Consider the following 12,533-nt stretch of genomic DNA (forward strand, 5'->3'; position numbering starts at 1 on the left):
CAACACCCAGAGATGTGTGATAAAAAAGAAACGCCGCATAATTAACACTATAAATCAATCAACTGCCCCTTCTGTTTCCCCTCTCAACTCAACTCAACTCCTCCAATCGCTTCGAAAGTTTTAATTCAACATCACTCCAATTATCAACTAGTCCTTTATAAAAATCAATTTGTTTATCACATAATCCAAGCATAGAGTTTCTCAACTCTAATTTATTAAATTGCTCCCAATTAGGATACTCTTCATTGATAATCTTATCAGTAAAATCATTGATCAACTTGACTTGCAATTCAATCTCATTTTCCAATTCTTGTACCCTGACTTGTAACTTATGGATTTTGGAATCAGTAGCACTTGATCCTATATGAGGAGTAGCTGACGTTGAAATTGTATCTTTAATCAATTGAGTTGTACTACTCACGATGCCAGTGGGGCTATTACTAGTTTGATGGCTTGGTTGATGGTGCAGGCCAGTTGCATTCCCCAACTCATGTCTACTCTTGTTTAAGTAATCCTGCAACACTTGTAAATCAATCTTTTTGTTATGTAGCAACTCAATCAAATTTGTAAGGCCAATGATGTACTTTGAGCAATCTTTCAACAGAACTAAAAACGATTCATCCATATAGGTATACAACAGTCCCCATGAATCCAGGAAAAAATCAAGTGCCTCAGCAAATATTTTAAAGTTGGACATAATAGTGGAATCTTCTCGTTGATCACTTTGCAAATTTGAAATCTTCAAAATCTGCTTCAGAAGCTGTTCATAATCGCTCTTTAAATCACGGTTCTTGCGGTTCAATTTGGTAAAAATGCGGTCTAACTTAAGTAAATTTTCATACAATTTCTTCAACTTGTCGTTAATCTCCAATATGTCCCGATTAGTTTCTTTCTTGTGCTTCGAAGACGTGAGGAAATTCATTAATTTTTCCGTTATCAACTCTTCATTAACAACTTTATTCACCAACCCCCCTTGCTCACCATTAACATTCAACTCTTTGAGCTTTAAAGAAGTTGTAAAGGTGTTCCAATCATTTGAATCACTGATAAAAAGGTGAAAAATTGACAGCTGAGACAAAACACGGTGTTGGATAATAAACCTTAAAAATCTATCCAATGAATGCAATCTCTTGTGTACAAATTCATGACTGAAAGTGTCTCCAGTCAAGTACTTGATATTCAGCTTGGATGGCAAAACAGGAATCATAACCGTGGGGAAATCATTACTCAAACTCTCATACAAGTACCGAAAGTCTCCATACCTACGACGTACACTAAAAGTACGGTACTGGCCATCGCCTTCAGATGATTTGTCTTTAACAAGTTTGAGTATGTTTGGATTATCAGTTGTTGCTGTGACCAAGTAAGAAATGAATGGTTTTGATGACGCATCTAAATCCCTACTAGGGTGGGTAGCAGAAACTTCAATCTTGTACTTGTCAAATAATGTCGTATCCACAGGTTGAGCCCTGGCTTTTAATGAAACCATATCTGCTGTTGGTTCGTTATATCCCGTTTCAGTCTCAGTAGCTACTTCACCCTGTGATTCATCAATATCGATACGCTTACTATGATCAGGCTGATCTCCTCCCACCTCAGACGAAACGAGTAATGAGGCACTAGGTTCATCGCCATTAGACTCACTGCTAGGTGCCTCTTCAGTAGCCAGCAATTGGCCCTCATCATTTGTCAAACTATCCTGTGTTGTTTTTCTTTGCTCAGTTAAATCGCTTGCCTTGCCTTCGGAGCTGAAGTTGGGTAACTGGTGCTGGGAGTTGGATTCCTCTGAGATTGGCCCAATTTTTGCAGTTGTATCGGCCGTGTCTTTTCCCACTTCTTCCCTATCCCACTGGATGGAAGTAAATTGATCTTCCGAACTCATTGGGTTGCTTTTTGTGTGGCTAGTAAAGATGTGTGTACTTCAACCGTGTGTTATCTCAAGAATGATCTTTAATTTTTTTGTTGGTGTTTTACGCAGTGGGGAATGCTTTATAACAAAGGAAAAATGCGGCACATGGTAAATACCTACAACAATCCTTACACCATAGATATCATGATATCTACCCAATTTTTACTGGTCTCTACATTGCAATTAAAAAAAATACCCTATTCCTTTCTTTTCTTTTCTTTTCTTTTTTTACAGTTATTCTAACATCTATAATATCAACCAGACACAGCATCCAATCAAAGAGGCCCCGATAATGGCAGTGATAATACCTGCACCGGCCTTATCACCAGAGTCCAAACTCAATGGTTTGGCATTAGTAGCAGTGGTTCCGTACCCACTTGCTGGCATCGACTCAGATGTACCACCATCATCTGCTGTGTAGGGTGCAGGGGCATCATGATAAATCATTACACTTTGCATAACCTCCAAGGCTGACATTTGCTCTCCTAATCCGTAATAGCCGTCGTAACCGACGGTCCAGTTTGTCCACGAAAGACCACAAGTGTGTCCATCGTAACCTCCAGAACACGATCCAGCAGCAGCATTGGCAGAATCTACCAACCATTTATAAATCGTTCCCTTAGTTTCTGGTACCAATTGTGCTGTAAGGGCCAAGAATCGGGAAAAGAAAGCTTTAAATGACCGTTGATCATTGTTGCATGTATTGGATGGTTGACAAGCAGCTTCATACATGACACTACTTCCAGATATGTTCTTGAAGAAAACTTGGGCACTGGTCAATAACTGAATAGTGTAGTTGTACCATTTCTGGTCTTCAGTATAATTGTAAAGATAGGCACAACCTGCCAACATAAGACCCTGGTTATATGTCCATTGGTATTTGGTGACATCCGAACAGTTGTTGGCAATCTTGACACCATCATACACATACCAATAGTTACCTTCAGTCAACAACCCAACACCATACATCCAATCCCAAACTTTTTGGGCCCACTCGACATACGAATCGTTTTGGGTATACCTTGCTAATCTCGCTGCCAAATGGAATAAACATCCATTTGAAACTGAGTTTTTGTAATCGTAACCAGAATTCCACTGGAAAATTTGCCATCTCAACCCACCATTACAATCGTCCAGATCCCACCTGGCAGTCATTGTGTTGAATACAGCTTGGGCCAATCCCAACCAACTTAAATCCTTGTCATCAGGATTACTGAAATTTCTCTCAGCTGCTCCCATTACCGCAATCCCCCAGAACCCTTGATCATCATTACCTTCGGTGGTACTCTGATTCAATGGGATATAGTTCTTGTCATCCCCCACCTGGTATTCCAAAGCCTTTTTAATCAAAGGAACTAAAGTATCATTATTGAAGTAAAACGTGTAGTCAATCAAACCACCCCATGCACCACCGGCTTCCCACCAGTAGTAAGGTGACGAGAACTCACCAATAGTTCCTCCATATTTAGTGCCCTCATAATAATCGAGCAACCCTTGGACAATCAAATTACAGTCTTCTCGTATCGATGTAACATTATTCGTATCAAGGGATATTGCTTGGGAGAAGGCGAGTAAGTTTGCCAATAGAATAGCGAATGACAAGCCAAGCTTCATATTGTTTGACTTTGTTTTTTTAAATAGCAAAAAGAGTTGACTATGAAGCACTGATGATGATAATAATAATAATAACAATAATAATAAAGGGATAACCTTTCTCTGGTTGATATAAAATAATAATATTAATTTTAATTTTTTTTTTTCTTTCTGTTTCATTCAATTCCCACGCGAAAGGGGATGTCGTGTCCTTGTCGTAACTAAGACGCGATACGACACAAATGGAGCTATATCTAGCTTCTCCATTTGCTTTACATATGGATACATTTCCCATAAGTTCTTATCTGAATATTTCTTAGCTTAATAACACTAGCTTACAGTCTTTACTGTCGCTACACTGCATGGAAATTTCAAACAAAATAAAACACACACAAGAAGAAAAAAATTTGAAATTTGGTTTTCTTTTTTCTATTTTTGGCATCCATGCGCGCTTCAATCGGAATATATTACAATACGCTATAAACTGACTGCAAAATGTATCAAATAAGAGAATGTATCCACTCACAACTTCAATGTTGGATCCAATGACTCAGCAGCAACTTCAGAGACAGGCTTGTCAAAAGCATTCTTCTCCTTTATAGCATCCACGGCCTCGTCCTTACCATTTTCTTGCAAATGTTCTGAAGCATAGCTTTCAAGATCAGCATTGTCATTATTATTGTCATCATCCTCATCATCCTCAACATCATCATCAACATCATTACTGCCTTCTACGGTTTCCCCAGCTCCTGCTTCCACGTCGTCCTCACTTTCTACAAATTCGTCTTCTAATTCGTCTTCAATTTCCGCATCCTCGTCCTCGGCAATGAGTTCTCCGTTGATGGTAGCAAACACCTCGCCAAATTTTTCCAAAGTCAAGCTCTTTATATAGTATTTCAACTCATCGTCAAACGTATCATGGCTACTATTCAACTCTTCAAAGACTAATTCGTGTACATCTCGAGAATCATCTTCATCGCTAGTCTTTGAATCTACCTTTTTCAAGGCATCGGCAATTGCATCCTTTAACGTTAAAGGATATTGACTACGTTTGTCAATCACAGTCAAATTGAACTTGATTGTCAATATGTTATACTTTTTATGATAGGTGAGACCGATCGAGGAGTTAATGAGATCCATCTTGCTATCGTCCGTGTCCGGTCTATCTTTGTACTGGTAGTAACACCTCACTTCATTCGAAAAATTAGAATCATGCAAGTTGTTTCCCTTTTGCTCAAATGGTAATGAAGTAGAAGCAATAATTGGATCAACATACAACGCTTTCAAGTTGCTCAACAAATTCATCCGCGATTGGCGTTCATTGAGGCTAAGGTTTTCAGTGTTCCTGTCACCTATTGATGCATCAGCATGGAATCGTGACATTTCCTCAGGGAAAGAATCCTTGTACTCTTTTAACAAAACCAAATTGTTTATATTTTTCTTTTGAGTCTTTAAATCAAGTATTCGTTGCAAATACTGTTCAAAATTGGAGTAGACATTGGAAAACTGGTACGGGTTAGCATGATCAATTATATCAGATGCATTATTTGATACAGCACCATTACCTAATGCCAATATTTCTCCAATGAGCTCTTCCTTTTCATCAACTACTTCCGGTTGGTTCACAGAAGCCTGCTCAACAACAGGCTGCTGTAAGTGCAGTATATTGACTTGTGGAAGTAAATGGTTGTACTTTGTGGAAGTTTCTCTCTTGTACGATTGCCTTGGCTTCTTGATCTTTTCGGCGCGAGGTACTCTAACTCTGGTGGGTGAACCAATGTCGTCACGTCTGATTGTCACTTGATACCTAGTTCCATTCGGCGAAGTGACATCAGATGCCTCTATTATTTCATCCGTAATGTTGGTGATAACTGGAGGTTCATAATTGGGGTCATTCAATACTTTGGCAATTTCAGCGTCGTAATTGAATGGTTTATTATGATATCGTTTGAAAAACTCATCTTTCAACAACCCTTCCTCCTCAATGTAATTTTCTGTTGATTGCTGCTCTCTAAACTGTTTTAACCCATAAAGCATGGTTTCTTTAGCTAGTGGCTTGCGCAGATTCTTCTTGTTCCGTTCTATAATCCTGCATTTGGCACAAGTTTTATACTGCTTAACCTCCATGGGCTCATCGTCCAATCTCTTTCTCTTGCACCGACGACATCTGCGAATATCGGCCCTCATTATTCTATTAGTCAGGTTTCAACGAACAATTGTAAATTTGCAACTTTATCAGTAGGTCTCGTATTGTTTATGATAGATTGATACTGCGACGATGAGAGTGCTTCTTTAATTCTTTTTTTTTTCTTCTCTTTTTCTCCCACTGCGAATCTATTTCAATTTTTCACCTTTGGCTCGGGAACGTAAAGTGCTCAAAATGGCTAATGATAAGTTGTATTACTTTGAAAATAATAATCAAATTACTACTAAGTTGTTATTGTATTGCAGTGTTCAATATAGATTCCAATCCTGCTGAACTACCGTTCGTTAAAAATTTTTTTGCCTCCCTTTTTTTTTTCCGATACAAAACCACGAAATCACGTGCATCTGTTGAACAAATCAAAATTAGATTATGTATCGAAACTAATCCGATATCGACTCCAGCTAAAATCCATCGGAGATGAGGAAACCCGTGACACTCTTTTTTATACTAAAAGCTTATGTTAATACCTTATTTTGCAACCATTTTTCTAGCTTATTGTTTTTTTTTCTCGACTTGAGTGAGAAATGAGAAATGTCTTTCGCAGCCAAAATTGTTTTGCGCGAACAAAGCTTAGAGGTGACTTGCAGCGTGAAAAGTTTCATCGATGGCGAGAAAGTGTGCCAAATAGCGTGGCGTAGTATAAAGGTTAAGCAGTGTACCTAAAAATAGCTCAGCTGAGTGTTCCACATGGGGGCAAAAGCAGTAGTAAATGATATAATAAGTAGCTAAATGTAACAAGCTGCTTAAAGCTCAACTTTCCTGATTGATTGGTGCCTAAACCAGAAAGGTATTCTTAAAGGCTTGTTGGGTAGATATAGACTCTCGATCCCTTAAAAACCTACCCAGCAAACAAACTTTGGGGAAGACCTAACTCCCCAAAAATTTAGCACCAACAGTCGGTTACTCCTGCTGCAATATTATAGCTGAGATTAGCTTTCTTAATAAGAAGCAATATTGAACCTGGTACCGCGCGAATTCAAAAAAAAGGGGGGGGGGATGATTAGGAAAGTGGGATTCTAAGCGAATTGAAAAAGAAAAAAAATAGTGAAGAGTACGAGATTCGAACTCGCGCGGTAAACATACCAACAGATTACTTCTTTAGAAAGGGAATTTAACCCTCCAAACTTAAGTCTGTCACCTTAACCAACTCGGTCAACTCTCCATATTTCACAAAATTGTAATTTCTGAGCATTAGTTATAGAGCTTGTCTTTGACCCATTGTTTAGGGCAAATCGTGCGAAATTTGCACTTTTGGGGCGAAAAAACTACGTCGCATTTTCAACTCTATCGACCCAAAGATAGATCGATAGTTCGACCCATCTGGAAACCAGAGAAGTAACAATTCTACAGGTGTGTAAAACAAGACACAGATATAAATAAACCTTTAGCTACCTATATTATAAACTCAATGGAAAGTCCCACCAGAACCGCTGCTTAAAGCTTGGTTTCTGCCTTTGTGATTGCCGTTTCGAAATGTTTCAAATCATCATCGGTAGTGCACGAACCACCACAAACAACAATCACCAAGATATCATCCTCTTGTAAATGTGAAAGACTTTTGTATAACAAGTCTATTCTATTATAACAAACCGATAAAGCAGCACCACAAGCCGGCTCCACAGTTTTACCACAGCATTTTTTATAAGCCACGCATGCTCTAAGTGCATCGTAGTCATCAATAACTTCCAAAAATGTGTCGATTCCAGCCAGCTTGTCATGATAGTAGTCCAAAGACTGTTGGGTAGTGTATGAGCATGCCAACGAGGTGGCTAAGGAAGTGACATTCTGTAAGGTAATGATGTTTTTTGCCTTGATTGTTTCACTAAAGGTGGGCGCCTGCGCTGTCTCAATCAACAAAACATCTCCTTGTATGTTGTTATTAATCATCCCCTGATAAATTCCATTGTATAAGCCGCCTCCACCAAACGAACACACCATGCTTTTTAAATGTTGCTTATTTGGACCAAGTTGTTGAGCCACTTCATCGACCAACGATGAATGACCAGTCCAAATCTCTGGGTTGTTGAATGGATGGCAGTAAATAGGGTGTACTCCTTTGGCCGCCGACTCAATCAAACTCTTTAAATAATTATCTGCCTCATAGATTGAATTACCAAACAAAATGACTTTAGCTCCATATTCGTGTAGTTTTTGTTGAATAATAGGTTTTGCAATTGTGGGAATAACGACAGTACACTTGACATTGTAGTATTGAGCCAGGTAAGCAGCAGCTAGTCCAGCATTACCACCACTTGATGCAAAAACGTGAATATCATTGTGCGCAACTCCTTCAGCTTTTGCTTTTCCAATGGATTGCTTGACCAAGTGCCCAATGCCTCTCAATTTGAAGCTGCCTGAAGGCTGTTCGCTTTCATTTTTGAAAAATACTCGACAAGGGGGTTTTCCAGGTAAGCGATTGGTCACTTCTATTAAGCTTGTTTTGACATAGGGAACTCTGTTACTGTTGAATTGTGTATTTGGCTGCAAATTTAATGTAGACATGTTGAAGTCTTGGGGAAGCAGTGATAGGAAAGAAAAAGGGCGAGTAGGGGGGATGGAGTAGATAGAACTCTTTTTATATGTGAAAATGTGAATATCCCTATGTTTTGCCGTACGCTTTGGGAGGGCCAGCTCATAAGATAGTAGAGCATTCCTTGCGGCACTTGGCTTTCTCTATCTATCGGAGTCAGAAGAGGGGATCGTTTTGTGACTCGGTGTGCGAGAAAAATAGAGAAAAAGAAAAAACTTTGCTCTTGTCTTTTGTCTCTTCTTTTGACTCGGTGATTCCTGACATCTAACGGCAATCGACAGCCACGATTATACAAAAATCCCTCAAGTTGTAACTATGTTGTACTAGAGCAAAATTAAATATACAACCGACTTTAAGAACATTAAAGTTGGTAGTGGTATGTGCTCGGAAGTAATCTTGCAAGATGATGAGGCGGGGGGACACCCTTGTTTTGAGTCTAGGACATGTCGCCTCTGGAGTCGCTTCTAGCTTCCTGTAACACTTCACCTTCTGCCTTAATAAGACAATAGGGAATGCATCACAAAGCGGCCCGATGAGATCTAGCAAATCTGTGTTGTCTGAATTTATTCTGTTGAGATTTATAGCTAACCCAATTCATCAGTTAAGTTAATGCAATACAAGTTTATCTTTGCAATTATCAATATTGTCAAAGTATCTCTATGGAGCAGCCATGGATTTCCAACCTACGCCTCGTGCTTTTCGATTATTTTTGCAACATTGTGTAAATGGAATGATAGAGAAAAAAGATTCTATTGTTGCGCTCATAAGATTTGAAAAATCTCAGACATGATTTGCTACAAACCATGTCACAATTGACAAGAAATACCTTTGCTAAGTACGTTTGCATCTAGCCAAAAAATTTACCTTGTCTTGAAAAGGGATTCACTACGCTTTTACAGTTGAAATCAGCTCCGCGAACGAAATTATAGTCATCCCCGCACATCCGTCCCCTCCCCACGTTTTTCATGGCATCACCGATTATATTTTCCAAGAGATCAGAACATTTCTCGATATGGATAGTACTACGAAGCATTCAGCTCACACTTGCAACGGCTTATTCATCACTATTCAATCGTGAGTTTTACACCTACAACAACGTCTCCTTGTTTGTAAAGTATTTGAAAATATCCGTCCTCATATTTACCCTTTTGCATGGACCTATACTTTTCACCAAATCGGTCATCAGAGCAGTGAGTTCTACTCGAATTGATCAATTGGACTATTTTTTCAAGTATTACATCAACCTCAGCTACTTTTTGAATACATTGTATTCATTCTTTGATAAAGACGGAGAACGATTATTCCTTTGCCAGTTGCGTCATCAAGACGAGTTAAATAATAGCCACTACAGTGATAACTATTCAAAATTACCGCTGCACAAAGTTGAGCCTGAACGGGATTGGTTCTCAACTTACAAAAACTTATACAACTTTTCACGAGAGTTTAGATTATTTATTAAACGCTACACCAACATTTATTTATTAAACATCACCATATTCACGTCAATTTACTTCTTTCCCGAAAAGCTTTCGTCGGCAATTTTGGGTTGCATTGCATTTCAAACTTTCCTGGACAAATTGGGTACAGTATTGTCTATCTTGCTAGTTGCTATTTTACAAATGATGGATGTTGATTATACAATAAGGCTATTGACAACTTTTTACGGATCGTGGAATTTGGCCGAAGATTTTCTCATTCCTTACTTTGATCGAGTTCAATTCACCCCTTTGGAACGGAAGCAATGGTTGAATACCCGAATAGGGGTGGTCTTTGGTACAGGATTTTGTTATTACTTGGCCATGCTAGAAGTTCCGCTAGTTTCAGCCGTTCTTTACTCTAATGCAATCTTCAATATGGGGTTCTTAATCACCAAATTTACCACTGAGATGCCGGACAACTTGAAAGATATGGCTACGTGGTCCATTACCGAGAGTGTATGGGACGGACATGCAAAATTCTTGGAGTAACTTGAGCATTTGTCTATTTTTTTTTTCATTAAAAGGACATAAATAAATACATAAAACTCATAAATTGAATATTATCTACCATTCAGTCAAGCAAACATGTGGAAATTCCACCTCTTCTTTGTTATGTTGACCGCCTCTAAAGTTGTTTTTACAAGCATATTTCTTGATGGGGAACCACCAATAAATAAGCATACATGCGACATAAACCACCAACACCACACAGAAATAGTTCATACCTTCAGCCGTGACTGGGTAGTATGCGGGGAATGAGAAAAACACCAAGACAAAAACAACCCATGCTAAAAGGACACAGTTGCAGAATGCTCCAACTTTGCCCAACCAGAATGGACCGTGACGAATTTGGCGTCTTCTCACTAATAAACAAATTGTAGGGATTGCGTAGGCAATGACCAAGAACGAAACACATGCCAAAGCAGTAGCCTGCAATGCGGCATCGGAAAAGACCAAAACTGAAACAACACTGACAATGACAGTGGAGAACAAATGTGCGTACAATGGTCCACCAGTCTTTGGATCAATGATGGACAAGTACTTGGACCCTGGCATTCCATTGTCTCTGGCAAAACTCCAGCACAATCTTGCTTGCCATGTTTGACAGGCAATGGTACATCCGGAAGCAGTGAGAAAGACCAAGGATCCCAAACAAGTTGCTCCAATTTTGTTGCCCAACGCTTGATAATATATATCAAGAATGGGCATACCGGTAGTGGAATTGATAATTGTATCAAGATTACGGATACAGAAAAACATGGCAATGGAATAAGTGAAAGCAGTAATGAAGCCAATGGCCACTGTAGATAAAACTGCCTTGGGAATATCTCTTTCTGGTTGCGACGTCTCCTCACTCAAATGGGTCACACTATCAAGACAAGCAAACGACCATGCTGGGTTGATCAATCCAACAATAAACGCAATACCTTTCGATGGCCAGCCAGTACCATTGGTGAATTCAACAAAGACGAAATGGGGAGGATTGTAATGGCCCCTTGAGCAAACCAACACTGTAATCAAAATAATCGAGTATGAAGACAAACTAATGGTGAAGATACTGTTTCCAATAAATGGCAAAAACCTGTGCCAGACATTAAACAAAAACAAAAACCAGTTGACAATGTTGTATATAATGAATATTTCCCATTTCTTGGTCGTATGCTCAGGGTGATTCAAGTTCCAAAAGCCCAACAATTCCAAAGCCAATGCCAAACACATTGATGCTGACGTAAAGATGGAGCCTCCCCACGATATACTTCCAGTAATATAAGCCCAAAAACTAGCGTATTTCTTTGGTGCCAATACTCTTGCCCAAACATATTGGCCACCTGCTGAAGGCATAGCACTTGCCATTTCACCCAATGTGATAGCAATACACACCGATACGCAACCAACAATAAGAATACCCCAAACAATCAAAATGGGGCCACCGGATTGAATACCAGTGACCAAACTGGATGATATACCCAACCAACTGTTCGTTAAAGAGAACCCAATCATAGCAAGACTTAGGTTGGAGAAATTTCTCTTCATCTCACCACCAGCTGCGGCCAATCCATCTTTGAATGAAAGAGTACTTTTGGAATCTTCAATGTCGAGCTTTTTCTCACTCTCCGGGAAAGTAGAGATAAACTCTTGATCTTTGATGCTACTCATAGTGTCGCCTTATAGTTACTTTTTTCTTAAAAAAAAAAAAAAAAAAGATGAAGGAGTGATAGACGGGTAGGCGATGTATGTAGCAGAATAGTGAAAAGAGCCTGTCTTTAAGATGTGTGGCAAAAAATAGTAGCAGTAGCAGTAGCAGTGGTATGAAATAGTTAAAAATGAGAAATTTTCAATTCTTCTTATATAGTCTTTGACATTCAGGCGAAAGAAGAAAAAAAAAAGGTTCGGCGGTTAAAGCAAAAAAGAAATTAATAATTACACAAAACATTCCCATTTGGGTTGGGTTTACTACAAATGGGAAAAGTGGTTATTAGCAATGACAAGCAAAACTTTGAGGAGATCTTCATCATTACATATCAAAAACCAACAGTTGTCAAGGACATTGGAAACTATATCTACAACTTACTTACCCCTCATTGTCGGATCTTCGCCCCAGAATAAGTCAATGTATCTTGATTAAAACTTTAATTTGCTCTACAAAGTTAAAACCACCGTCGTCTAGGGAAAGACTGGACTATTTTTCCCAATTATGGGAAAGTTGTGCCTTCCAATGAGGTTCTTTTAAAAGAAAGTACTAGAGAGACGTTTCTAATACAGCAAGTTACTCCAGGGAAGATGGGTAGATCTCACTCTGGGAATTTTAATGAGCAA

The 12,533-nt window shown here is 39.0% G+C and overlaps 6 protein-coding genes across 6 annotated transcripts; 1 reads left to right on the plus strand and 5 right to left on the minus strand. All coding sequences in view use genetic code 12, as the record gives it.

Annotated features, from left to right (window-relative positions):
- Positions 1–88: 88 nt before the first annotated feature.
- Positions 89–1,882, minus strand: SNX4 (Snx4p; the record flags this gene model as incomplete). The annotated part of the gene is made up of 1 exon (XM_051816953.1): positions 89–1,882. One exon carries the CDS (start codon positions 1,880–1,882, stop codon positions 89–91), a length of 1,794 nt encoding a protein of 597 aa, XP_051669421.1.
- A 273-nt stretch (positions 1,883–2,155) lies between these two features.
- Positions 2,156–3,523, minus strand: DCW1 (putative mannan endo-1,6-alpha-mannosidase; the record flags this gene model as incomplete). Its single annotated transcript, XM_051816954.1, has 1 exon — positions 2,156–3,523. The coding sequence occupies one exon, from the start codon at positions 3,521–3,523 to the stop codon at positions 2,156–2,158; it is 1,368 nt and encodes a 455-aa protein (XP_051669422.1).
- A 501-nt stretch (positions 3,524–4,024) lies between these two features.
- On the minus strand, positions 4,025–5,689 carry CANMA_004656 (uncharacterized protein; the record flags this gene model as incomplete). The annotated part of the gene is made up of 1 exon (XM_051816955.1): positions 4,025–5,689. One exon carries the CDS (start codon positions 5,687–5,689, stop codon positions 4,025–4,027), a length of 1,665 nt encoding a protein of 554 aa, XP_051669423.1.
- A 1,453-nt stretch (positions 5,690–7,142) lies between these two features.
- Positions 7,143–8,210, minus strand: CHA1 (Cha1p; the record flags this gene model as incomplete). The annotated part of the gene is made up of 1 exon (XM_051816956.1): positions 7,143–8,210. One exon carries the CDS (start codon positions 8,208–8,210, stop codon positions 7,143–7,145), a length of 1,068 nt encoding a protein of 355 aa, XP_051669424.1.
- A 993-nt stretch (positions 8,211–9,203) lies between these two features.
- On the plus strand, positions 9,204–10,205 carry CANMA_004658 (uncharacterized protein; the record flags this gene model as incomplete). The annotated part of the gene is made up of 1 exon (XM_051816957.1): positions 9,204–10,205. One exon carries the CDS (start codon positions 9,204–9,206, stop codon positions 10,203–10,205), a length of 1,002 nt encoding a protein of 333 aa, XP_051669425.1.
- Positions 10,206–10,280: 75 nt separating this feature from the next.
- Positions 10,281–11,873, minus strand: HNM1 (Hnm1p; the record flags this gene model as incomplete). The annotated part of the gene is made up of 1 exon (XM_051816958.1): positions 10,281–11,873. One exon carries the CDS (start codon positions 11,871–11,873, stop codon positions 10,281–10,283), a length of 1,593 nt encoding a protein of 530 aa, XP_051669426.1.
- Between the last annotated feature and the right edge of the window lie 660 nt (positions 11,874–12,533).

Source organism: Candida margitis (genome assembly GCF_024628925.1).
Source record: "Candida margitis strain CBS 14175 chromosome Unknown scaffold1, whole genome shotgun sequence".
Lineage (NCBI taxonomy): Eukaryota > Fungi > Ascomycota > Pichiomycetes > Serinales > Debaryomycetaceae > Lodderomyces > Lodderomyces margitis.